This window comes from Nelusetta ayraudi, unplaced genomic scaffold (genome assembly GCF_046127955.1).
Source record: "Nelusetta ayraudi isolate G7.1 ecotype Tasmania unplaced genomic scaffold, CSIRO-AGI_Nayr_v1 ptg000019l, whole genome shotgun sequence".
Classification (NCBI taxonomy): domain Eukaryota; kingdom Metazoa; phylum Chordata; class Actinopteri; order Tetraodontiformes; family Monacanthidae; genus Nelusetta; species Nelusetta ayraudi.
In genome coordinates, this window is record NW_027466069.1 from 1,948,384 (window position 1) to 1,973,061 (window position 24,678).

A 24,678-nucleotide genomic window follows, 5' to 3' on the forward strand; every position below is an offset into this window, starting at 1 on the left:
TGGTTGAAATGTTTTGATTTGAAAGCGCAGAAGAGGCCCAGAATTTAATTTGGATTAAAATGAAAATAATACAGCATTTTTGTAATTCATGCAGTGCAGCAAGTTTTACACAACTCCATAAGTTGCTGGAAGCGTGCATTAGGGCCCACCGGGGCCAGGAGAGATGGAAGAACACTGGAGAACAGGAAGAGCAGAAAAGCAGACAGGCCGTGAATGAATGTGAGTTAGAGACAGAGAGGGAGTCTTTGAAATCAATGCAAACCACGGGTATGAAAGACGGCCGGTGCCCTTGAAACAGCCTCTCTGGTTGACTGCAAGTCCACAGTAGAACCACACCAGGGAATTACTGTCACTGGTAACATCTACAGACCTCACTCACTCAGGAAGCAAAAACAATGTGACTCAAAAAAGATGAATTTTATCAATCTTCCCCCAGCTGCCTAATAATTTATTCATTATGAATAAAGTTCTTGAAAAATGCTTGAATTTTTAGAGGTGTTCTGGATTGCAGCGATTTTGTTTTGTGCTAAAAACCAAATGAATCATCATTCACAGTCAGATTTCAGTCCACCTGAAGCAAACAGGTGAATTTTCTATCACCGCGAAATGTTAGTTAGTGTTCACAGAGTGCAGGGACCTCCTTCAGGTGCTGACAAACTGCGGTTGCTGTGCCACTTCACTCCCACCTGTCCTGACATTTTCTCTGAAAAATGGAGAACGATGATGAGCAGCGCGGCGGGATGTTAAACGCCCGAGCTTCACACTCCGACTCCCACCTGCTGTGAGTTCTCAGCTCAACTTCACCGTTCAGCTTCCACTCCCGGCCCGACAAGCAATTGTTTGGAACAACTTCTGAAAACTGACGCAACAATTTGGTCAATACGGTGTGGACTCGGGTGAATTTTGGCAATCATCGGTAACGACAGTGGAGAGAGTGGCTGCACCACCACCACCGCCGCCGCTGCTGCTGTCGTGCTGTTTGACAGTAGATGGAACAATGGTCACCCATCTCCCAACTCGCTTCCCAGGGGAACTGATGACTAATGTCAGGGCAACATCAAGTGCTACAACACGGCCAACCTACGGACTAACAACAAGTTGGGCACGATCCAAAAAAAAAAAAAAACTGCCATAACTCCGGGATTTACACGCGGTGATGACAAAGAATAAACACGCATCCCTGGAATTAAAAACAAACAAACAAACCAACAAACAAACGGGCGCTCTCGCCTCCACTCTCGCTGCGCTGCGCCGCAACTCTGCTCTCCCCCACGCACGTTTCTGCCTCTCCGTCTCTTTTTCTCTTCCTCTATCCTCTCCTGTTTTTTCTCTCTCTTCTTTACCTTCAGACGGTTCATCTGTCTCTGGCATCCTCGAATCCACATGGACACCGTCCGTCTCAAATCCGGCTCATCGTGGCGGAAAAACAGATCGTCCGGGAGGGTGTCGACGCGCGAGCCCGAACTGTGATCAGATGTTTCCCCCGCGCGCAGCCCGCGAGCGGCGAGCGGCGCCAAACATTTTTCGCCACATCCGGGTGCCTGGCTGGCTGGCTGGCTGGCTGGCCGAGCTTTACAAGATCCGCGGCGGACCGGGCGGGGAGGACGCGCTGTTGCTGTTGCTGCTGCTGTGCTGACAGCAGCGACTCAACCCCGCGGCTCGTCAGTTCTCCTCGCAGCGGCTGCGGTCGTACGTTACGCAGCGCACGGCGCGCTGGAATCACAGCCGCGGATGATGTGCACCTGTTGCCGCCCACTTGGACGTGTGAAGTGCGGCGACCCAGTGGCTGAGCGGGGTTTGCTACTTTACAATGGAAGTCAGTGTAACTAATATAAATCTGCAACCAGGTGCGAGGTAGTGGGGTAGCAACGTCATGAAAAAAAAATAAATAAAATTTTAAAAAAAACTACCTCAAGAGGGCGCGGTAAAGTTGGTTTTGTATTCGATATTCGCTCGTTTTTCTTCTTCTTCTTCTTCAAAATGTAACTAAGTCATACAAACAAAACAACAAAAATTGCCAGCCATTTCACAGGCCTTGTCAACTCATCATCCTGACAGTTTACGGCAGAAAATTACAGGATCTACTAAAAAAAAAAATATCCTGCCGAGTACCTGTGCCGCAGATGGAGAGTTTATCGTTAAAAAAAATAAATAAATAAAATAAAAATCAGGACCGACATTTTCAATTTGTACAACCACACACACACACACACACACACATACACACACAATGGGATAACAGTATTTTCCCTGTCATACCATTTTAATATCGTTGTTGTCATAAACTATAATTCCATTTGAAATAGCTTATTGTAATCTTAACTATTCACTGGCACAACACTTCTCAGCGAGCCTTGAAGAGGTGGAGCAGCAAGAGGAGACTGAAGCTGAGTAGCCTACATCTGAATATAAATTCCATTAAGGTGATAGGCTTTAAAGGGGGGGGGGGGGAGAGAGTTGTCTGACACAAAGGCACAAACACACACAGAAACACACAGAGACGCACGCAGTTTAAAGACCAAATAGGTTTATCTTTAACGCCTCTGTTCAAGGATCCACAAATCAACATGCGACTTTTTTAAAACATCAATAACACTCGAATGCAGTCTGGCCCGTTTCGGGTTGCAAATCTATTTCTGCCGAAACAAACATGATCAATGCATCGTCGCAGTTACCAGAGGCCAACTTTCACCTCCCACTATCCCTCTATCGTTTCTGCGGTTGAGGATAAACGCCATACCCTCATCCCTTAAATCTACTGAAAGTCCGGCACCATACACTTACCCCTCAGGGGTCTTCCCCTTATTATGAACGGCATTCGGTCACCTTGCTCTTCTCTGAGGCCTCATAGCGCCGTTTTTCTGCCCTCACTCCGCGGCGATTCGAGAGGAAATGAGTTGTTGGAGCTGCGCTGGAAGGTTACCAGTGATTGGATTACCTGTGCCTGTATGAGGGATAACAGTTTCATGGTAGCGTGTAATCCCCGATTATAATCCCTGCCCCAATGTTCCCTAAAGCAGGTGCATGATGGGGCAGGCAGCTGCATGAGCTGGACGAAATGCTAAAACAGTAAAATGATTTTGACATTAAAATTGAGATTATGTGAGTTTTAAAATGAAAAATGCAACAAAAGTGAATATGAAGAAACTTTGGGTGCATATTGATGGAACCATTATATTGTATCATAATTTTATTTATTTGTGCGCAACCCAACACAGGAGTGCAAATTGTTCCAGAATATAGCTAGTTCACTTTGCCTGAAGGACTCCATGAATAAAAGCCAAACTCGGTTTGTCACCACAGCATGACAGTATTCCCATGTATATTGCATGAAGCCTGTGGGAAAATCCCATAGACTGGCAGAGTGGTGCCAGAATTAGGTGCTGCAGCGCTGCCCTGTGGAGTTCTTTGTGATTTTTTTTTTTTTTTTACTTGTTTTTTTGTTGTTGTTGTTTTTTTTTTTTACTATATTAGGGTTGATCGACGTTTATTAGTCTACTTTTTACGTTTGAATTTGACAAATTAGTTTACTTGTCACTTTTGGTTTTGCCTCATTAATTTGGTGTTTCTGGGAATTTCATTTCATTTCATTTCATTTAATTTCATTTAAAACTGCGTTCGCTGTAGCCTTAGTTAGACTTGAGGCTGTTAACATCTACACCTGCCCTGATATGCTGCGGTAGTTTTATTTTTAAAAGAGCACCAGGGGATAGACTTGCAGGCTTCCCGTCATTTTCAGTCTGTCCTTTTGGCTTTAAAATTGCACTCTATTAAATTGCGAATGACCTAGTTTGTGATTCAGATTAATCTGCGCGGAATAAATCTGTCTGAAATTTTGGACGACGTCGGTTTCCGAGAACAACGGAAGTCGTCGGTGTTCGCTAAAATCTGTCCGTGTGGGAGCAACAACAGTCACATCCAAGATGGAGACCGTTAATGCTGGACATATTATGAGCCTCGCAGCTCTTCAGAGACAAGACCCTTACATTAACAAATTACTGGATGTCACCGGCCAGGTGGCTCTCTACAATTTCAACTCCAAAGAGAACGAATGGGTAAATTTGATAACACCAAACGTTCCCGTTGCGTGTATTCGCCTAGCATGCTAACACCAGCTTCGTGTTAAGCGCATTTGCAATAGAAAAATATCTGATTTTTTCAAAGGCGTTATATGAAGCCCCCCGTTGTATTCCTTTAACTAATCTCTTTGTATTTTTTCCATCAATTTGTGTTTTTTTTTTCTGAAAATGAGCCAGTGTTATCGTAACATTGCTAATAGCCGCCGTGTGCATATCGTGTCTCCTTTTTTCTTGTCGTTTTTCGGCGCAACTACGGGTGTTTTGGTCATTTATCATTTTATTCATATTTGTTTTTAGGAGAAGACCGAAATCGAAGGCACTCTGTTTGTTTATACGAGGTAAGTTCAGAACTCGTAACAATAAATATTTTTCACGTAGCGACCACGAAGGTTGTTTACTTGTTTTGCATGTGTTCGCGCCGCCGATTGACGTATCCCACTCACATGTGCAGGCTGCGGCCTTGTAAACAAACAAAGCGGCGTCTGTGAAGCATTGAGTCCTGTTTTTTTTTTTTTTAATGCGGCTTTTCAAACTCCCGCTTTAGGAAACTCGTTGACGGTTTATGCATTGACTAGCTATCCAAATAACCTTGTATACTCAAGTTAAGGCTTAATTTTAAGATTTTAATTGAACTGGCAGTAATGATAATTGAAGTGTCCGTTAATCCAAGGTCTGCCTCACCTCACCATGGCTTCACTATTATGAACCGACTGAGCACAGAGAACCTCGTGGAGCCCATCAACAAGGATCTGGAGTTCCAGCTGCAAGATCCATTCCTACTTTACAGGACTGGCAATTGTGAGTAGTTTGATGCTTCAAAACAGCAGATTTTTCTTTTTGCAATGCAAACAGAAATTTATGTCTGTAGGTGTAGCACATTATGAAATCCGAGGACTAGTCTCACCTGGATGAGACAACTACTGCGCCACATAAAGTACCTCACACCGTACATCACAAACTGCTGCGTCATACATACACTCGCGCGCACGTGAAAGGCAGGAGAACATGCGACTACCTCTGAAAAAGCCGCAGAGATACCACCCAAGCTTTGCCTGGAGCGTGTCTTTTCCCTTTTGGTTAAAGTCATCATCTTGTTCCGAGGTGGCTTTGAGCAAAAGAAGGTCCTCTGAGGTATTCTCTCCACTCATGGCCAAGCGGGGGGCAGCAGGTTCGGTTCAGCCTGGCCGCAGGCGGCAGCTGCCTGCATCGGGGTGAACTTCGCCGCTCAAATCTTGAGAAAGTAACTGACAGCGCTGCCGCCGAGGTAATCGACGAGGAGCCTGAAGAGAAGTTTCATCAGTGCCACGAACAGGGATTTTGACTGCTTTCCCATTTGCTTGCTGATGAGGAAAAATAACATGGCCAGTGTCAAGGTGAGCGGAGACTGCTCCCCTTTCGGGGTCGGTTTGCCCATCAGCCTGGCAGGTATGGAAGGCATGATGTGCTGATGCCTTGTCAGGTCAGAGCTGCTTCTCCAGTAGCAGTTTTTTTACTGGAGTCCAAGTCCTGATCTCCACATGTCGAATTTTGTATCAGTTTGGATTTATAATGCAAAAGATCGGTTTGCCAAATCCACAGCAACCCTACTTATTGATGGTTTCCTCTGTTGGAGTGAGTGTTCCCTCCCTAATGGTGCCCCCTGCTCCTTTTTATCCCATTAGGCTGCTTATGTTGATCTCTCACTCAGCCTTATGGTCCATGCAAGCTCCTCCGTAATCCAATTTTCTGCTGTGGATCCTTTGTTTGTCTCTCAGCTCTGTAGTTCCTGCGATTGTTTGTGTTTGAAGGTCTTCTTCTTCCGTTGACGCCGGTTGAGGTTTCCAGTCGTTAAACAGGCAGAAAAAGATGGAATTCTCCAGCAGCTGTAAAGTTAAAGAAAGAAGTCCTCGGTAGCATAAAGACAGAATGCTGAGACTCACTGACTGAACTCACTGACTGTCCTCGACACTTCCAGTGCATCATTTAGTTCAACCAGTCTACACACACACACACACACACACACACACACACACACACACACAAACCCACCTGTTTACACCGCTACATATTTCCCTTGGTATCAGCAGGAGCTGCTGGGAGGCCAGCACTCATGGTTGCTAGGCTACCTCGGCCTCCCGTGGGAGCGTCAATACACAAGTGTTCCTTCACATTTGCGTAGACACAAATGACACACAAGAAATCTTTGTCTGTTGTTTCAGCAAAAAATACTGCCGACATAAAATGAGTTTGTTTGTTGTTCACACTCATGTGCTCTTCCTCTTGATTTCTCCGGTTTCACACTGATTTCCAGCAAATTTGCCCGAATGAAACAAATTTTGTTTGTTCTTCAGCATTTTTTTTTTTTAATATAGCGTCGCTTCGCTTGCAGTGTTACAGTGTTTGTGTTCATCTCGCAGTGGGAATCTACAGCATTTGGTTCTACGACAAGAGCGACTGTCAACGGATTGCACAGCTGATGGTCAAGTAAGTAACCCAGACAGGTGCATTGAAGTACCGTCATCTCTTCTCTCTCGTTGAACAAAAGTGTTTGGTTTTGCTTTAGTAGTAGAAGCCCGTCTTGAAAAGAACATGTCTCATGAATTACTGAGTGTAAGTGTTGAGCGAGAGTCACTCTGAAACTGTCCCCAAGGATCGTGAAGCAAGAAGCAGAGCATGCCAAGAGAGGGTCACCGGAGAGAGCAGAACCACAGAGGACCAACGGTGTCGCGGAGCCGCGGCCAATCGACATCCTGGAGCTGCTCAGCAAAGCCAAGGAGGAATACCAGAGGGTGAGGAGCCCTGCCAGCACACCAGGACAACGAGTTCAGAGTCTCCAGCAAAAACATGCTGCTGGGAGGGCTACGTGTGAAAAAAAAACGTTTTATATTTGTGTGTCCCAGACAAAGACTGGTGAAGCAGACAAGACAGCAGAGCACATGGTGAGACCTGCAGAGCACGCAGTCGTGCACAGCGCGCCTCAGCCCGAAAAGGTACGTAGGGATTATGAAGAGATTATGAAATTATATTTCTGAACTGATTTGTCTCGGCAGTCTCAGAACCAGAAGTAATACCTGGATGGAGGCGTTGGTTCCCTTTGTGACACCACAGAGGGTCAATTTCTAGAAAGGATTTTTGTTCATTTCTAGCATGCACGATATGTGGTTTTTCCAGCCGACACCGATAACATGTTTATGTTTATTAATGTTTAAATTTAGATTCACCTGTAGTTTACGCACACCTGGAAGTAAGAAAAACTGGATTTATCGCTTCTTCTTTTTTTCCACCCTCGTGAAATGTGTACTGAATATTTGCTGCAAATGGCAGGCGAAATGTCTTCTTCAGACACAGCAAAATACTGTAGCCCCACACAATCAACGCCATGTTTACTGTATTGTCACACACACGCAGGCGAAGTTTACGGCACAGGTAGGACGTCCATGGAGGGAGGGGGCGCTGGATTTGCTTTTTTTATTGGAGCTATTTTGAACAATATCGGATTTATCGGTACAACGTCTTAATTCCTGACAGGCCGATATTTATCGTGCACCCGTAGAAATTGAGTTTGGAAAAACAGCTCTTCACACGTGTGATTTTTGCTCTTTTCTTCTCCTCCTCCACCAGAGCTCTCACACCATGGTGAAGCAGATCACAGTGGAAGAACTTTTTGGCTCGTTGCTGCCAAAGGACCCCTCCCTACCCATGATGCCCACGCACAATGCCGCCGTGGTTACCAGTGACCCGTCTGCAGCTTACCACCAGAACCAGTCCTTCACCGCCCCGGCCCACCAGAACCCCATGCTCCCTCCTCACCTGGCGGGCCACGAGGCCGGACTGGGCCAGCGACACCAGGTCCCGGGCCTGCTCCCGGCTCCGTACGCCCTGCACCCCAGTCCCGTGTTCCAGGCGGCGACGGCGCCGCCCAGGCCCGAACCGCAGCCTCTGTGCTCCGTGTCCCCACTCATGATGCCTCAGGCCGGCCCGGAGGTCCGCTCGGCGCCCCCCGGCCCCGGGGCCCCGCCACCGCCTGCCCCTGCCGTCTACATGGGACAGGAGATTCTCAGCTCCCTCAAACCGGCGGCGGTGGACGTCCACAAACCCGTCCTGGCGCCCAACTTCCTGCCCAGCGCGCTCTTCCCGCCACATAAATTCCAGGAGCTGGCGGGGAAGCCCATCCTGCAGCACGGCCCGGAGATGGACGTCTACTCTCAGCCGCCCAACGTGATCAAGCCGCTGTCTGTAAGCGAGGCTTTTGAATTTATCTGTCCCAGCGTTTCTGCCTCCGTGTCTTCTCACGCTGCTCTGCGTCCGCAGGCCGTACCCAGGAGTCCCAGCCTGGCTGTTCCCAGGCCGGAGGTCTCGGTGCTTCTCTCCCCGAGCGCCTTCCAGCAGTCGCTCATGAAGTCGGCGGCGCCGGCGCTCCCCTCGGCCGCCGCGGAGCCACCCTCCGCCGTCGGAGCTGCCGAGCCGACCCAAGGCCTCTGCAGCAAAGCGCATCTGCAGGAGACTCTGATTCACCTCCTGAAGGTCAGAGGCCGAGCTCTTCATTTTTTTGATCGTTGATATTCGTGACATTTGCGGAGGCCGACGAGGGCCAAACACGGTGCAACTGGCTAAATGCGCCTCAGTTGGCGAAAACAGCTGCAGGTATGGAAACGATGCAAGTTCACGAACACAGACACAAGTCTGAACAAGGTGCAAAGAGAGGACGGTGGCGCAAACGAAATAAACGCACTGCAAGACGTAAAAACACACAACTCAGACTTCATCATCAAATGCTCTGCAAACGGAGAAGCCACGCAAAACGCATGCACTACAACTGAAGTGCTCCAAACCTGCAGGGGGCGCTCTTAGCAGAACAGCTCAACGGAGAGACACACGGGTAGACAGAGGACGGCTGACGGGAAAGTTTCCAGTAGAAACTGGCGTGAAATGAAATAAAAGTCACATGAGCGTCCCAAGCCGCGCTTTGCCGCGGTCGTTTGAAACACCGTCAGTCAGCCGTCCTCGGGTCTCCCCGTGTGTCTCTCCGCTCAGCTGTTCAGCCAAGAGCGCCCCCTGCAGGTTTGGAGCACTTCTGCTGTAGTGACTGGTTTCACGTGGCGCGTGCGTTTTCTTGGTTTGCGTCTGTTGTGCCTTGCAGCGCCACCATCCTCTTTTTGTACCTCGTTCACACTTGCGTTTGTGAACTTGCATCGTTTCCATACCTGCAGCTGTTTTCGCCAACTAAGGCGCATTAGGCAGCTGTACTGAGTTATACAATAAACATTCCTAGACGACGTGTTTCACCCCCACATCTGATGTATTTCCCTTCCTGTCTAGACTGATTCAGATTTCCTGGGTGCCATTCACGAGGCCTACCTGCAGAGTCTCTCCAAAGACTTTGGCAACTTGAAACTATAGTTGAATCCACTGATCAGCCTCCACCACCACGGACGTTTGGACTGTTGACGCCGCCGCTCATGGAAGCAGAAGTCTTGTCACGCTCCAGCGAGGACCCGTCGCTCGGTCTGAACTCGGTCCGTATCTGCGAACGTCCCCGAGTCCTCGCGGACGCCGTTTGGACCCCACGGCTCAACTCCCTGCCTCTCGTCACAAACTAGAACCCCCCCCTCCCGGCGACACTGCGGAGACAAAGCTCCCAGCTTCTGCCTTTGCCGGTTGTTTTTTTCTTTCTTACCTTTGTTTGTTTCTTTTTAAAGAGATGGGACCAAGGTTGGGACCCCCCCCCACACACACACACACACACACACACACACACACACACACACACACACACACACACATTCTGGGGCGGCTCGGCTTCGTCGGGGATCACAGACACGTTTCCATTGGTGACGCGTCTCTTGGAGGACAAGCGCAGCAACTCGACTCTGTCTGTAATCATGCCCGGGACCTCGGTGCTGTTTTCCGCAGACAAACTGCCCTTTGAGTCTCAAGTTAATCTCATATTTTGAATCTTCTTTTGAAAGTATTGCTGAGGTCTCTATGTTTTGTTTAGGTTTTTTTTTTTTTTTAACACCGCAGAGGCGCTGATCGAGTCATTTTTGGGGCATTTTGTGTTCAGCGAGGGTCTCTGGAATCGCGAGGCGATTGTTGAGGAACACTTTTCTTTTTTTTAGCGCTCAGACGGATTCGGTACTCATGCGTTTGTTTGGCAGCACTTACAGCTCAGAGCTCGATGCAGAATCGCCCCTCGCAGCAGATTCGTCAACATTTAAGACCAGTGTGTCGGCAAAACCCAGCTTCTTCTTCCTCTCGCTTTGGTTCTCCGCTCGTCCGTGCGGCTTCTCTCCAGCAGCCGATCTCACTCCTCTGTGCGTCGTTTAGTTTTTCAGGCTGAGCACGGAGCAGTGGACCGTTGCGATGCCTTTCTGAAACCAGCATTTTGGAATCTTTTAGCTGAACCTTTGGGGCTCCTGCCATGGCACTTGACTAAAATCAAAATATGAGCATTTAGCACAAAAATGCTATTTATATTATTGGCTTTTTGTTTACATTCCGCTCTTAATAAATCACAGGGAAACTTGGGGGATGTGACACAGACATGCTTTTTAAATAGCTTTAACATGTTACCAGGCAGTTCCATTTACACTAGTAATGTTCACGATGGGTGACCTCCGAGGCAAACTTAACATTTTCATGCGCTCGCAGAGACGTCACAGTAGAAACTGATTATGACCCTTGACTTTTGCTCTCGCAGATGGAGGGCAGACGGAAAACGCGTCCGCGTCCCCCTCACCTACGACACTGTGCATTCTGATGACGTCAGCAAATATAGTTCACCTCAAAAGTTGAATATTTCAAAAAGAAGTTTGTTCATTTACTAAAAGCTCCCGATCAATCCATTTCTGCAAGGACCGTTAAGCGACCTAAACGTGATTGAGAAACAAACGGAAACATTTGAATTTAGTATTTTAACAAATAGTCCAGTATGTTTTGTTTTTTTTTTGGTCTGCCTTTTTTTGTTTTGTCTGACTTTTTTGTCAGATATTTAACATGCACATACTGCAAGCACCATGAAAAGGAGACTTTGCAGCATTATTTAAAAGCGGGAAAACACTTAATATCTATAATATGTACAGTACGTATCTCCATTAATTGTGATATCATGACTGGCATTTGGCCCGATATGAATGTACTTGCTGTTTACTCTTTGGATGTGCCAGTTTTGTTTTTTTTTTGTTTTGTTTTAACCTGCAGTTGTTTTTTGGCTGCAGGTCCATATGTTGAGCACCAGCTGTTTGTCATATCAGTCCTCCCCTTTTTATTTTGCCAAAATTAGAATTTCAAATGCAAAACGGACACATCTGCAGTTGGGAAAGCTGTTCCACTGTACGTTCTGTTTGCTTCCCAGATACACGCTTTTCATTCCAGGCGTCATCGTGCAAAACCTTTTAGTACGTGTTGGCTGAATAATAAACGCACACAAGAAGAAATGCAGAGATTTTCTTTTCTTTCTTTTTTTTTTACATTCTGTTCACATATTTAATATTTTAGGCTCATTTTTATGTGTTCAGATTTATCTTATTGACCATGGATGATTTTGGAAAAAGTCTAATTGCTTTCACTTGTCTTTGAGCTTAAGTTCATTTCTTATGATTATTTTGTGATATTAAAAGTTAGAAAAAACATTTTGGTTTGCTTCATTTTAATATTGAAAACACTGTTTTGAATTTTTGTTTAAATGAACGTGCCTATTTTAAAGTTGTTGGTTTTTTGCTTTACATCGAAACTTTCTGCTTGAGGCGCTACAAGTCTCAGCTGTAGAGGTGCACTTTATTTTTTGGGGAAATGGCTCAGTTCGTTCAGTACACAAAACTATTCAACCGCAGGGGGAAAAAAAAATGAATTTAAAGGAGAAAAAAGATTTGAGTAATTATTTCGTCATTTTCCGCCAGTAGGGGGTGCTGCCACCTCCTCAGTGCGAAGATCAAGTGCAGTTTGCCTGTTTGACCACCAGATGGCAGCACGTCTTTGAAAATATTAAACTGGAGGCAGTTGCAGTAGTAGGTTCTTGGACTATTTTTCTGATAAAACGCGTCAATCGTTAAATCACATTGAACTCAAGAAAAATCTCATCTCTTCATCTCCCAGAACTCCAGAATGTGATCGAAGGCGTGTAAAGCGCTCTTGGAGCGTAAAATCCTAATTGTCACTGCCACTAATCTCAATGGCCTTGCTAATGCTCCAAGCAGGTGCAGCCAGTCAGATCAACCTCGTTGGACAAATGTCATTAAATCGAGATTACTGTCGTTGGTGATTTTCCCTGTAGCACGTCAGCCTCCTCTTCCTTTCCCTCCTCGTGTTCCAATATTCAATATATAGTAACCACTCCATTAAATAAGTCATTATATCTGTCATTGTTTATTGATAATGAAAACAAATGCAATAAACACATTATGGGACACACAATCGGATGCATAGTTGTTTTGTAATTAATATTTCATTTCAATGGTTGTCTAAACACTGATGAGATGCGCTAAAAAAAACAAACAAACAACAAAAAAAAAACATAAATAAATAAAAACCGCGATAGGTGGCCACGTGGTCCTGAAATACGCGTCAAGTTTTAACGAGACACTGATTTTGCCGTTATTCTGTAGGCACGGGTTGGGGGGGAATGGGGGAAGTGCGCATGTCCGATACCTGCACTTCACGTGTTAAAGTCGCGCAACCCCTCGTGCCGCTATTGGCTGCGCCAGTGCGTGACCGGCCTGGATGCGAGCGCAGGATTGTCGGAGGAGCGGCAGAGAGATTAGCCGTATTCTCTCTCAGACAGGGCACGCCCCCCAACACGCACACACGCACACACACTAGCACGCACGCACGCACGCACAGCCCCTCCCTCCTGTGTCAAATTCAGCAGCACCACCACCACCGGCCCCCTTTTTAACCCCTGCAGCCGTCAGTCCGTCCGCTGCGCGCTCGTCGTCCCGCATATTTCCCGCGGACCTGCTCCTCGAGGACATTTTTTTCTTTTTTTTTTTAACTCTTCCCTTTTAACGAGGCTCGTGTATTTTCCCGGTGCATCATCCAGATGGAGGACTACCACAAACCGGACCAGCAGACCGTGCAGGCGCTCAGGAACATCGCCACCCGGCTCCGGATCAACTCCATCAAGGCGACGACCGCAGCGGGCAGCGGGTAAGGAGGAGGGATGGATGGATGGATGGATGGACGGACGGAGGGAGGGAGGGAGGGATTAGACCTCATGCTGTGGAGATGATAAAGTGGTGCGAGAGATCAGGGCTGCACTGCAGTGAAGGCAGAAGTTGAAGGGCGACTTCAATTTAGGACTTCAATTAGCTGCGAACATTTTGAACTGCAGTTAAATGCAGATTTGATGACGTTGAGTTGATAATGTCCCAATATTGAGGGTCTGAGCTTTCAGAAAGTTTTTCTCTCTTATGCCTCGTGCACGAATTCTACAAAATAATAAACTTTTTTTTTTTTTTTTTTTGTTAAATGAAATAAAATTTGCAGGAAGCTTTGCAAGTAAAAGCACAGACTAAATACTCAGGCCATCTCGCCTTCCTCCGAGGATATGGCTGCAGCCGAGTGGAAGCTGTCCTGGTACAACAGCCAGTGAAACGCGAACTTAATCCTTTTTGTTGCATAATTTCCAAAGTACAATATTAATATATGCATATGTCTATGCATAAAATACATAATAAAGAAAGAAATAATTACAAATATTTAATAATCTCCGGTTTCTAGACTGTTTGTAGAATTGTTTCTTTATAGCAACTTGGGGATTTTAATTTAGGTCAAATTCGATATGGTTCATCTTTAATAGACCTCCGGTTGGTGGTTGGGGTTAGGGTATACAGTTTTGCACTTAGTTTAGGGACTCAACCCTGCAGCACATTGTGTTCTTTGTCTTCCTGAGGCAGGATGCCAGAGTGGATCCACATCAAGGTGGAAGATCCGGTTTTAGAAAATCAAAAAATAATAATGGGAAAAAATATTTTCTTGAGCCACATGATGCATGATTTCCTAACTGTTTATTATTCAAACACCTTTTCCATCTCAGCAAGGCAAAGAAGCCTGAGCGAGCTTGGTTAGACATGTGGAGCACAAATGACATAAAAGCTCCTTTTTACAAGCTTGTGCGATGATGAGGATGATGACGATGATGATGAGGATGATGATGAGGATGATTTATTATGCAATTGCAACATATGTTTATGTGCACGGCTGTGACATCAAAAGGAAAAGCATCCTACTAGTCATCTTTCTGCAGGCTGTGTGTTTGAGAGACCTCCAGTCTTACAGTTTGTCTCACACAATGTTGGTCTGGAGTGAGTTGACCCTTGGGTTAATTTTTCTTTTTTGCTTTGATATGTGATGGTACATTTGAGTTTTGGAACAAAACATATTTTAATCTGACCGCTGTATTTACTCTCTGCTACTCTTGCAGCCACCCCTCATCATGCTGCAGCGTGGCCGAGATCATGTCGGTGCTCTTCTTTCACACCATGAAGTACCGGCCCGAGGACCCTCGCAATGCCAGCAACGACCGCTTCGTCCTCTCCAAGGTAACGCACTCAGACAAGCGCGGCAACGTCTGAATAAGTCGCGGGGAACAACTCCGTTTCTCTCGTTGCTTCCCTGCACAGCGAGTTCAGTTTTTCACCTCTTACTCCTCCGCCGTCTTAACCTTTGACCTTACCCTCTGGTCCCTGGCAGGGTCACGCGGCCCCTGTGCTGTACGCCGTGTGGGCCGAGACGGGCTACCTGAAGGAAAACGAGCTTCTCAATCTCCGTAAGGTGGACTCCATCCTGGAGGGACACCCAGTCCCGGTAAGGTCGCAGTGGGACTCTGCAATATTTACCAACCAGCAACACATCACCAGAGTTTATTGAGTGATTATCACAGAGCTGACATCCTGCAAAATAATGATATCATTAATGTTAAGGCAGTCAGAACGTTGTTGCTCGTCTTAAAATGCACATTATAAAACACATTATAATGCATTACAATTCAGAGTAACATGCCGCTTGTGTCTCTGTGTGTGTGTGTGTGTGTGTGTGTGTGTGTGCGTGCACGCTAACAGAAGCAGCAGTTTGTGGATGTGGCCACCGGATCTCTGGGTCAGGGGCTGGGCGCCGCCTGTGGGATGGCCTACACTGGGAAATACTTTGACAAGGCCAGGTAACACACACACACACACACACACACACACACACACACACACACACACACGTGGCAGCATTTGACTATCGGAACTCACGAAGGTGGCCGCTTTGAAATGATGCGTGGCACAATGCGAGCTGCGTTGACATGTGACATTTTCAGCCTGCAGGTTTTGTCTCAAAGTGCAGCTGACAGGCCCGAGCCGAGCTTGGCATTTAGGCAGCCGCTCCCCGAGCCGGCACACCTGGACCCTGATCAGTTAGAATGATGATACATGAGCCAAAAAAAAAGAGATTTCTTGCAATATTATGTGTTTGAAGCCTGTTATTGAACACACCTAAAATCATACAAATCACTTTTTCATTACTTTGGTTTTTGTGCACTAAAAAAAAACTAAAAACTAAAAAAAAGCATCCCTTTGTGATGTCACAGCCATGTTTTTTGTCCATTTCCTAACATGAGGGCTCCAACAAAGCATCAGTTCTTGCAGATTTTACAGAAGGCTACAAACAGAGGGCTAAATATACTAGTCTCTTAGGCTTCCAGCGCAAAAACAATACTGGGAGTCTGCTCTAAATTTATAAATATAAAGGTATGAAATTAGGTATAATATTTCATTTTGATTGCGTTGGCTTCATCTCATATTTGTGTTCGTACCGGCACCAAGCACAAGTTGTCGACATCTCAGCGGATGTGTGTGTGTATGTGGGTGTGTGTGTCTCCTTTGTTCTCTCTGTCATCGTCGACGAACCATGTGGATTTTTTGCCCACTGGTCCAGACTGATTTATTCATTTCCTCTGTGGGGTCACGACCTTCTATCATTTACTGAACATGGACACGATGCAGGAGAATCCGTGCAGTATTTCTTTTTCTTGCTTTTTTAAAGTGTACCGCACGGTTGTGTATATTTTATAATGAGGAACCGTTCAGGCGCTGTTCAGGCGAACGCAGGCTGCCCCGGATATCCAGCCCTCTCTCTCTCTCTCTCTTTCTCTCTGGCTCTCTCTGTCTCTCTTTCTCTCTCTGTCTCTCTTTATCTTTCTCTCTCTCTCTCTCGTTCTCTCTCTCTTTCTCTCTCTCTCTCTTTCTCTCTTTCTCTCTCTCTCTCTCTCTCTCTCTCTCTCTCTCTCTCTCTGCCTTCTGCGAACGCTCGCATTGTTTCTGCTCTAATAAGCACACATGCAGGGACACCCCGGCCCGGCTCCGCCTCTCGCCTCGCTCTCATCTTATAGCCAAAATATGTCAAGATGCCCACGCCGCAGACTGTTTGGCGATATGTTGCAGGGGTTTCCCCTGCAGACACCACGCGGCTTTCGCAGGGGCTGAACACCTGCACGTTAACAGGATCCCATCAGAATGAGTAAAAAAATAAATAAAAATGCAACCTGTTGTGGAAGCAAATGTCATTCTGCTCTCCCCTCGAGTGCGTTGTGTCTTTGTTAAAATCTGATACATGAATGAACCCGTCAGATGTGCTTACATGACAAAGCGGTGGAACTCTCACCGTTGGTTGGCTCCTGGTTGCGTGATTCTGGCTCTGCGGTCTGCGGCTGCAAACAGGGAGATATTTTTGGGGGGATTTCTGACTGCTGGGGGTTTAAGCAGCAATTTTACCCTTTTGCAGCAGAATGCGACAATTTCTAACTGCTGCTGCCGCTTCCTTGCTGTTGCACTTAAATGACAAAGTAGTGAGATTAAAAAAGAAGGCATCATCAATATTTTACAGCCTCCTTCTCCATCTGCGCCTGCCTGGACTTCCCTCCTCCCCCTCCCCCTCCCCTCCCCCTTCCTCCTCCTCCTCCTCCTCCACCTCCCCTTCTCTTCCTCCTCCTCCCTTTTACCTTTTTTTTTGTTCTCGTCACTCGGGGTTGGAATGCGTGGTGTAATGCGCAGTGTCTCAGCCGATCTTCCAGCTTTAATAAGAACGTGTCTATTTGACTGGAAAGCTGTCAGGAGCGGTTACGCATCGAGTGAGGACCATCACGGCACAGCGGGTGACCGGAGTGTGTGTGTGCGTGTGTGTGTGTGCGTGCGTGTGTGTGCGTGCGTGTGTGCGTGTGTGTGTGTGTGCGTGCGTGTGTGTGCGTGCGTGTGTGCGTGTGCGTGTGCGTGTGCGTGTGCGTGTGGGTGTGTGTGTGTGCGCGCGTGCGTGTTAAAGTGCGAGGGTCAGCTGTCACAATACGCCTCACAGAAGTGATCGGGGGGTGCCGAGAGAGGAAGCGCAGCCAGTGTGGATCCATTTCCCTTCATCTATTCGCGTTCATGTTTAAAAGTGAATTTCCTCCCTCTGCTTCTCTCTCCGCAGCTACCGGGTCTTCTGCCTGCTCGGCGATGGCGAGCTCTCCGAGGGCTCCGTGTGGGAGGCGATGGCCTTCGCCTCCTACTACCAGCTGGACAACCTGGTGGCCGTCTTGGACATCAACCGGCTGGGCCAGAGCGACCCGACGCCGCTGCAGCACCACGTGGAGAAGTACCAGCGGCGCTGCGAGGCATTCGGGTGAGCGCCGGGTCGGCCGGGTTCTGATGCTGCTGATGGCGTAGTGCTGGTGTAATCAGAGCACTGGAAGGAGGAAGATACAATTGTTTGAATAAAGATGGCAAAAGATGTTAATCTTAATAAGTAAATAAATAGTATTGATAATAGCAATAATAATAACAGTAATAATAATAATAATGATAATAATAATAATAATAATAATAATAATAATAATAATAATAATAATAATAAATTGGCCAATAAAAGATTTATTTCTGCTTTTCACTCTTTTAAAAATGTCCTACTTTGTAATATTTTTTACACATGCATATTTATTTAAATAATTGTATTTGTTTTCTTGGTAATCATTAGTTTACCAAACACAGGTTGACTGCATTACATCAAACCTGATATGTTTAAATTTACATTTTCATCAGGTGTTTTGCACTACGTTCCAGTCTGAATTGGTGTTTTGAATATGTGGCCTCAAAGCGAAAATGTTTCAGACAACTTCCAAAACCTTAAATTAAAAAAATAAATAAATAAATAAATAAAATAAATAAATCAGTCATAAGCCTCCTGCTTGAAAGCTGCTCCTCTGCTCCTCTGTGCTGTGTGATGGCAGCTGGCAGGCCGTCATCGTGGACGGCCACAGCGTGGAGGAGCTGTGCAAGGTGCTGAGTCAGCCGCGCCACCAGCCACTGGCCATCATCGCCAAGACCATCAAGGGCAAAGGCATCCCAGGTGCAAACACCCACCACACGCCACACTCTGACCCACACACACACACACACACAGATAACCATATTAATAATCCTGCAAAGAAATCCCATAATCCAGTTTGCAAGGGGAGGCCGCTGTTTCTGATTCACCCATTTTCATGTTTCGTTAGCGCGACGGCCTGGCAAAAATATTTGACTGGAGTTTTCTTAGCGGCCGCCGTCAGGAGCGGGAGGCCCTCTCACCCTCCAGTAATCCAGGCGGCGCTTTAGTGCTTTAGCCGCCGCAGCTCGCTAATCCCTCAGAATGTCCAGGATACACCAGCGGCGGCGGCAGCAGCACAATGCGCCCGTGTTGTGACAGCAATCAGCGGGAGTTGAACGCAGTCACGTGTGTCGGGGGTTAGCGGGCACAAAGGGGGGCGAGCGGACAGTTGTGCTAGCGGCCAAGTGTGTTTGTCTTCGAAGGGGCCTCCTCCTCGTCTTCGCCCCCTTTACTCCTTTCAGCTCGTCGGCTCTGAGCCACCGGGGCAGACGGCTGTTGTGACAGTGAACGCTGGAGCCGGTGGCTCGTTTGATGAGTCTGCAAACGCACACGCGTGCAGACGGCGTTTTCTAAAATGACCCTAAAATGCCGTTTGGAATAAATTCCACAAATTCACACGGTTCCATTCTGAAGACTCAAGCACTTAGTTCGAGCCGTCTCCTCTTTGTCCTCAGGGGTGGATTGAATCAGAAGGTCTTAAGCTTTTAAATACTTCCTAATTCCTGACAATTAGAATACAATTAGAATATTGAATGGTTGTTGCACGGTATTGTTGATGCTAAAGTTATAGTGTTAATTGTGCTTACGTTGAACAAATGAAAAAAAACAAAACGTATGCATGCAAGCAAACTAACAAAAGTGGCACTTGTTCTGGCACTAGATGGCAGCACCTGCAATCTAACTTGTTGTAGCTCTTGCCAAGTTTTAGCTAAGAAAGTTTTACTAAGGTCCCCCCCCCCCCTTCCTGCACCCCTGTCTAAGTTCTTGCTTGTGCTGTATGTCACTAAAGGCGACTTTCAAATTAAATTGTAAAATTCTTGCTTGTCAAATGGAACAAGAGGAAACAGATTCAGAATTCTGATATTGTTTACACACAATGTGTATTAAAAGTCCTGTAATGAGCTAAATTCACTGCATCTCATGAGCAGATTTTTTTGGTTGAAAGTTTTCTGTTGGTTTTTTTATTTATTTTTTTCGCTGCGGAGCGACCTGCCCGTCGTACTAGCAGCGCTAACTTGTGCGTTGCGTGTTTGTCCAGCGGCCGAGGACAAGATGGGCTGGCACGGCAAGCCTCTGCCCAAAGACATGGCCGACAGCGTCATCAAGGAGCTGCAGAGCCGCGTGGTCAGCTGCAGCAAGCGCCTCTACCCGTCCCCGCCCAGCGAGGACGCCTCGCCCGTCAGCCTCCGCAACATCCGCATGCCCAGCGGGCCCAGCTACAAGCCCGGAGACAAGGTGCGGCCGCCCTTCACGTCACATCTCGGGTGTAGTGCGTTGGCGGCGGCGGTGGCGGCGGCTAATCCGCTCTTTTACCCTCCCGCGCGTGCAGGTGGCCACCAGGAAGGCGTACGGCATGGCTCTGGCCAAGCTGGGCCGCTACAACGACCACGTGGTGGCGCTGGACGGGGACACCAAGAACTCCACCTTCTGCGAGCTCTTCAAGAACGAGCACCCCAACCGCTACGTGGAGTGCTACATCGCCGAGCAGAACATGGTGAGGTCGGAGTGACGTCCCAGGAGAGTGACGTCTAGGGACCCAAACCCAATCCTGCTGCCACTCTAATCCACTGTTGTCCCATTGCGTGGGATAATGTATTGAAAGCACAAAGGACAGTTAGTACTCCTTGATGCTTTTAGAGCGGCTCCTTCTCGATTCTGAGGTCTGTTCTCCACCAATATTTTGTAGGTTAACCAGCAGTTTGTGGTAAAATCAAACATTAGGGAGAATTAAAAGCACCACATTTGTCATCAGTGTTGTTGTAGGCTTTTTTTTTTGTGTTCAGTGAGGAAAAAACCCCGACTGTGTGAAATGAGCCTAAAGCTGTTGTTCGTTCCTTGTTCCTTTTCCCCGCGCCGCCCCCTCTCTGCCGTCCCTCAGGTGAGCGTGGCCATGGGCTGCGCCGTGCGGGACCGCAACGTGGTGTTCGCCAGCACCTTCGCCACCTTCTTCAGCCGGGCCTTCGACCAGCTGCGCATGGCCGCCATCTCAGAGAGCAACATCAACCTGTGCGGCTCCCACTGCGGCGTCTCCATTGGTCAGTGCCAGTGCCCCCCCCCCCCCCCCCCCCCCCGACTGTGTAATCCCTGTGTATCCCCCAATCAGCTGTATCTCTCGCCTGACAAACCGTAGTGGTGGCGAAATACACTAGATGTGCACACTGTGTGCAGTGGACACTGTTTTGCTCCTTGCCGGATGTCGCTGCAGTGGCTCGAACCTCCTCTGGCTGTGAATCCTGAAACTTCTCCCTCCCTTCCGTCACTTTCTCACCTCCTGCGTCGCTCTGTCGGGGCCCCCTGGTGGCAGCACCCCCCCTCCGCACCTCCTCCCGTCTCTGTGTGTCATGGAGCTGATGGCACCTCCTCCACCTCCTCCTCCTCCTGCTCTACCTCCCCTAACCCCTCCCTCTTCCTCCTGCACCTCCTCCACCACCACTGCAGGTACACTGCATGTCCACCTCCTCACACCGCCGCTCCCAGTCTCACCTGACACTTGTGTTTGGCCCGCAACGCGCTGGCCGCTCCCTGACCTTTGACTCTGCTGACATGCAGGTGAGGACGGACCCTCCCAGATGGGCCTGGAGGATCTGGCCATGTTCAGAGTCATCCCGACCGCCACCGTCTTCTACCCCAGCGATGGCGTGTCCATGGAGAAAGCTGTGGAGCTGGCGGCTAACACCAAGGTCGGCTGATGAACAAACAAACGCGTCTGCTGGAGCGCAACTCGAGGAGAGACACTTCTGTCTGTCACATTCAAGAGCGCTGATCTTATACTTATTTTATCAATGAAGCGAGCTGATTGCTTGTTGGGGAATATACTAAAAACCAAGTATAAAATGCTATGTAGAATTGAAGCTGGTCATGCAAGATTAAAGTTACATATGAAAAGAAGGATTTGGTCACAAAATATTGTAAACATATTATCTCAGTTATAAGTGTATATTGACTCTTTTAAATTAGAATACAAAGCTGTTTTACTCCTCGAGCAGAAACTTTTCCAAGTTGGCAATGTGGTCCGAATTCAATTGGTGGCTGGTGATTCTCATTAGCGTAATAAACAAGGTACAGCCGTTAAAAAAAGTACAATTAAAGCTGTGGTTTACACATTGTGTCAGTGAGCAGTTTTTCAGTTTGGAGCAGGAATGCTTTGCTCTCAGGTGTTTTTGTGTATGAACTGACCTTGTCAGTAATTTTTGGTTTGCTTCAGGGTTTGTGTTTCATCCGGACGAGCCGACCGGAGAGCAACATCATCTACAACTGCAACGAGGACTTCCACGTTGGCCAAGCCAAGGTTGGTGGTGTTGTCCCTCCTGCCAGTGGCACTTGTTCCATCTCCATGTCTCCTCCTCGCCTGTGTCTTATTTTACCAACCATCACTGCTCTTACACCTTGCAATGATCAGAAAATGGATCAAATCAAATATATTCCCTTCCTGGTCAGGTTGTCTACAAGACTAACGATGACCATGTGACCGTTGTCGGAGCGGGAGTGACTCTCCATGAAGCTCTTGCTGCTGCCGAACAGCTCAAGAAAGGTGCGCACGAGAAAAGTGAACACGAAAGCCTCCAGTCTCTCTCATAAGGGAGCCAAAAGAGCTGACGTACGTCTGCTGTCATTAAATCCAATTCAGAAAGAATCAACATCCGTGTGATTGACCCGTTCACCATCAAGCCCCTGGACTCCAAGACCATCATTGACAACGCCAAGGCCACCAGAGGCCGCATCATCACAGTGGAGGACCACTACTACGAAGGTGAGGGAGCAGGACTTCCTGGCTCGATGGTGCACAGAGAGGGGCGGTCGCGCAGCAGGTTGCGTGTTTGCGTCGCTTCCGTTAGTGAACAGAGGAAGCCTGCAGCCACAGAGGGTGAAGGCCAGTCTGCAGATAGAGGAGTGGGAAGGGAGGGAAGTGGTGGAGGTGGAGAGACGCTGTGTGAAGGATCAGGCACAAAGTTGTGAGTTGGAAGAGATGAAAGATGAAGAGGTGAAATAGATTTACTAAAGAAAATAATTTAAAATACACTATGAGATGGAGAAGGAGGAGATGAGCCTGCGTCTGGGTGTGTGTGTGTGTGTGTGGGAAGGGAGGGGGAGGGGGGCAGTGAGAGGGGGCGGAGTCGGGAGAGCCTGTCAGTGGTTCTTAATTTCAGCTGCTGCCGTTGGGCTCATGTTGACCTACATTCAGAAACAGCACGACAACAAAAAAATGACCGTCCGCTGCATCCCTGCCTCCCTGCCTGCACTCCCTCGGTCATCGCACTGCACATTTATCTATGTGTAACATTTAGATGCAGACAGATGAACATTTGGCATTTTTTTGTTGTTGTTTTTTTCTTACCCAATGGTCCATTTTTGGTAGTTGGTTGTGTGGCATTGAGGGAAATTGTGTGCAAAGCACAAAGGGCAGTCGGTGTTCCTTGATGTCTTGATCGTGGCTACTTCTATATTCTGAGGTCTGTTTCCACCAATCATTTTTAGGTGAGCTCACAGTGAAATTAAATGTTGGTGAGCGGAAAAAATCACTGTATTTGTCATCAGTGTTGTAGGTTTTTTTGTTCAGTGAGGAAAGGAAAAAACCGGAGTGTGTGAAATGAGCCTAAAGCGGGTGTAAGTGATAGAGGAGGAGTGAGAAAACCCAGTGTGTGTGTGTGTGTGTTTTGGACTGGGGGGGTTGGGGGTGTGTGACTCTCCTGTCAGTCCACATCACGGAGCCTGAGCTCAATCGGCCGTGAGGGGGGATGAATATTTAACGTGGCAGAAGGTGCAGGAGCTGGAACCTGGATCGGAGGCTTTCAACCAACCCCGCCGTCCTTCCCCCCTCTCCCCACCAGGTGGTCTCGGCGAGGCGGTGAGCTCGGCGGTGGTCAACGAGACGGGCTTCTCCGTGCAGCGCCTGGCCGTCTCCCAGGTGCCCCGCAGCGGCAAGCCCCACGAGCTGCTGCGCGTCTTCGGCATCGATCGCGACGCCATCGTGCAGGCGGTGCACAAGGCCCTCAGCGGCTCCTCCAACGCCAAGTAGGAGAGGCAGGGAGGGAGGAGGAGGGGAGGGAGGGAGCGGCCGAGGACTCCGCGGCCGACCGAGGGGAGGGGACAGAGAGCCCGAGCCCCTCACTACCCCCCCCCGCTCCTCCTCTGCACCAGGAAGCATCGAGCAGATTTTAACAGATGATTTTCTTTCTCTCTTTTACTGTCAGTAATGTGGTTTTAAATCTCCCCTGCCCCAGTTTTAATCGCCCCTCCCATCCCCGTCAAGTTAGTGAGTCCAGTAGCTGCCACTCTCACCCACCCTTCACCCAATACAATAGCTCCCTCCCCCCCACCTCCCTGAGAAAGTTCTGGTGCTGCCGTAGTGTCTCAGTGAAAGCAGTGAACGTGGTTTTTTCGGAGTAAAGTGAAATCTTGTCCAGTTTTTTTTTCCGTTTGTTTGGGTTTTTTTTCTTTTTCTTCTAATTTAGCTCATTTTATGCGCCGCCCTCCTCACACGTCTTTGATGCGGCACTTTTATTCGTCTGCACCAGGTATTAACGTGTCAGTCCCGCCACAGCTACAATCCATACGGGTAGAGGAGAAACATTTGGGTCTCTTTGAGCACTGACAGTTTTCAACTGGTTCCAGCCTCCCCCAAACCCCTCGACTTGAACTGGACTGCTTCACACCAATAAAGGGACGGTTTTATTCACAACAGCTGTGTCTGTGTTCTTCTTTCTCTCTCTCTCTCTCTCTCTTTTTCTTTAAATGTTGGTTTGTTGCATTAAACAAGGTTCAAAAGGAGCTCCAAGACGTCTCATTTTTTTCAGCCTTTACGTGGACGCTGCCTTCTTTGTCTCTTTATTCCCAGTTCCTATCACCATCTTCAGCCACACAATTCCTTACAGCCACAAACACTGACAAAAAAAAACAGGAAAAAAGGCTGTTTAGCCGACACTGCCACCTTCCCCCTACCACCACAAAAACGCAAAAGAACAAAAAAAAAATTAAACTCAAATGCTCGTTTTCTGTCATTCTTTCTCTCTTTCCTGATTTC

The 24,678-nt window shown here is 47.8% G+C and overlaps 3 protein-coding genes across 3 annotated transcripts in view; 2 read left to right on the top strand and 1 right to left on the bottom strand.

The window, feature by feature from the left end:
* The window catches only part of cacna1db (calcium channel, voltage-dependent, L type, alpha 1D subunit, b), a 61,210-nt gene extending 59,284 nt beyond the window's left edge, over nucleotides 1-1,926 (bottom strand). Inside the window, exon 1 of the mRNA XM_076026190.1 lies at nucleotides 1,344-1,926. Coding sequence (XP_075882305.1) covers nucleotides 1,344-1,371 — 28 coding nt within the window. The 5' untranslated portion in view covers nucleotides 1,372-1,926. The remainder of the gene's footprint in view (nucleotides 1-1,343) is intronic.
* A 1,935-nt stretch (nucleotides 1,927-3,861) lies between these two features.
* Nucleotides 3,862-11,689, top strand: dcp1a (decapping mRNA 1A). Its single transcript, XM_076026191.1, has 9 exons — nucleotides 3,862-4,055; nucleotides 4,377-4,417; nucleotides 4,750-4,877; nucleotides 6,476-6,542; nucleotides 6,709-6,847; nucleotides 6,959-7,048; nucleotides 7,680-8,294; nucleotides 8,370-8,582; nucleotides 9,378-11,689. The coding sequence occupies exons 1-9, from the start codon at nucleotides 3,924-3,926 to the stop codon at nucleotides 9,456-9,458; spliced, it is 1,506 nt and encodes a 501-aa protein (XP_075882306.1). The 5' UTR covers nucleotides 3,862-3,923; the 3' UTR covers nucleotides 9,459-11,689.
* Nucleotides 11,690-12,890: 1,201 nt separating this feature from the next.
* On the top strand, nucleotides 12,891-24,344 carry LOC142888144 (transketolase-like). Its single transcript, XM_076026192.1, has 14 exons — nucleotides 12,891-13,202; nucleotides 14,479-14,596; nucleotides 14,748-14,861; nucleotides 15,116-15,213; nucleotides 17,502-17,693; nucleotides 18,298-18,416; nucleotides 19,696-19,892; nucleotides 19,987-20,151; nucleotides 20,536-20,692; nucleotides 21,207-21,337; nucleotides 21,862-21,945; nucleotides 22,095-22,188; nucleotides 22,285-22,407; nucleotides 23,486-24,344. The coding sequence occupies exons 1-14, from the start codon at nucleotides 13,096-13,098 to the stop codon at nucleotides 23,671-23,673; spliced, it is 1,887 nt and encodes a 628-aa protein (XP_075882307.1). The 5' UTR covers nucleotides 12,891-13,095; the 3' UTR covers nucleotides 23,674-24,344.
* Nucleotides 24,345-24,678: the final 334 nt, after the last annotated feature.

Excerpts from the sequence above, each read along its gene's own strand:
- dcp1a (XM_076026191.1), top strand. The coding sequence starts at position 3,924 with ATGGAGACCGTTAATGCTGGACATATTATGAGCCTCGCAGCTCTTCAG. Across the intron at positions 4,056-4,376 it reads ACTCCAAAGAGAACGAATGG|GAGAAGACCGAAATCGAAGG; the intron begins GTAAATTTGATA and ends ATTTGTTTTTAG. Across the intron at positions 4,878-6,475 it reads ACTTTACAGGACTGGCAATT|TGGGAATCTACAGCATTTGG; the intron begins GTGAGTAGTTTG and ends TTCATCTCGCAG.
- LOC142888144 (XM_076026192.1), top strand. The coding sequence starts at position 13,096 with ATGGAGGACTACCACAAACCGGACCAGCAGACCGTGCAGGCGCTCAGG. Across the intron at positions 19,893-19,986 it reads GCTACAAGCCCGGAGACAAG|GTGGCCACCAGGAAGGCGTA; the intron begins GTGCGGCCGCCC and ends CCGCGCGTGCAG. Across the intron at positions 20,693-21,206 it reads CCACTGCGGCGTCTCCATTG|GTGAGGACGGACCCTCCCAG; the intron begins GTCAGTGCCAGT and ends GCTGACATGCAG.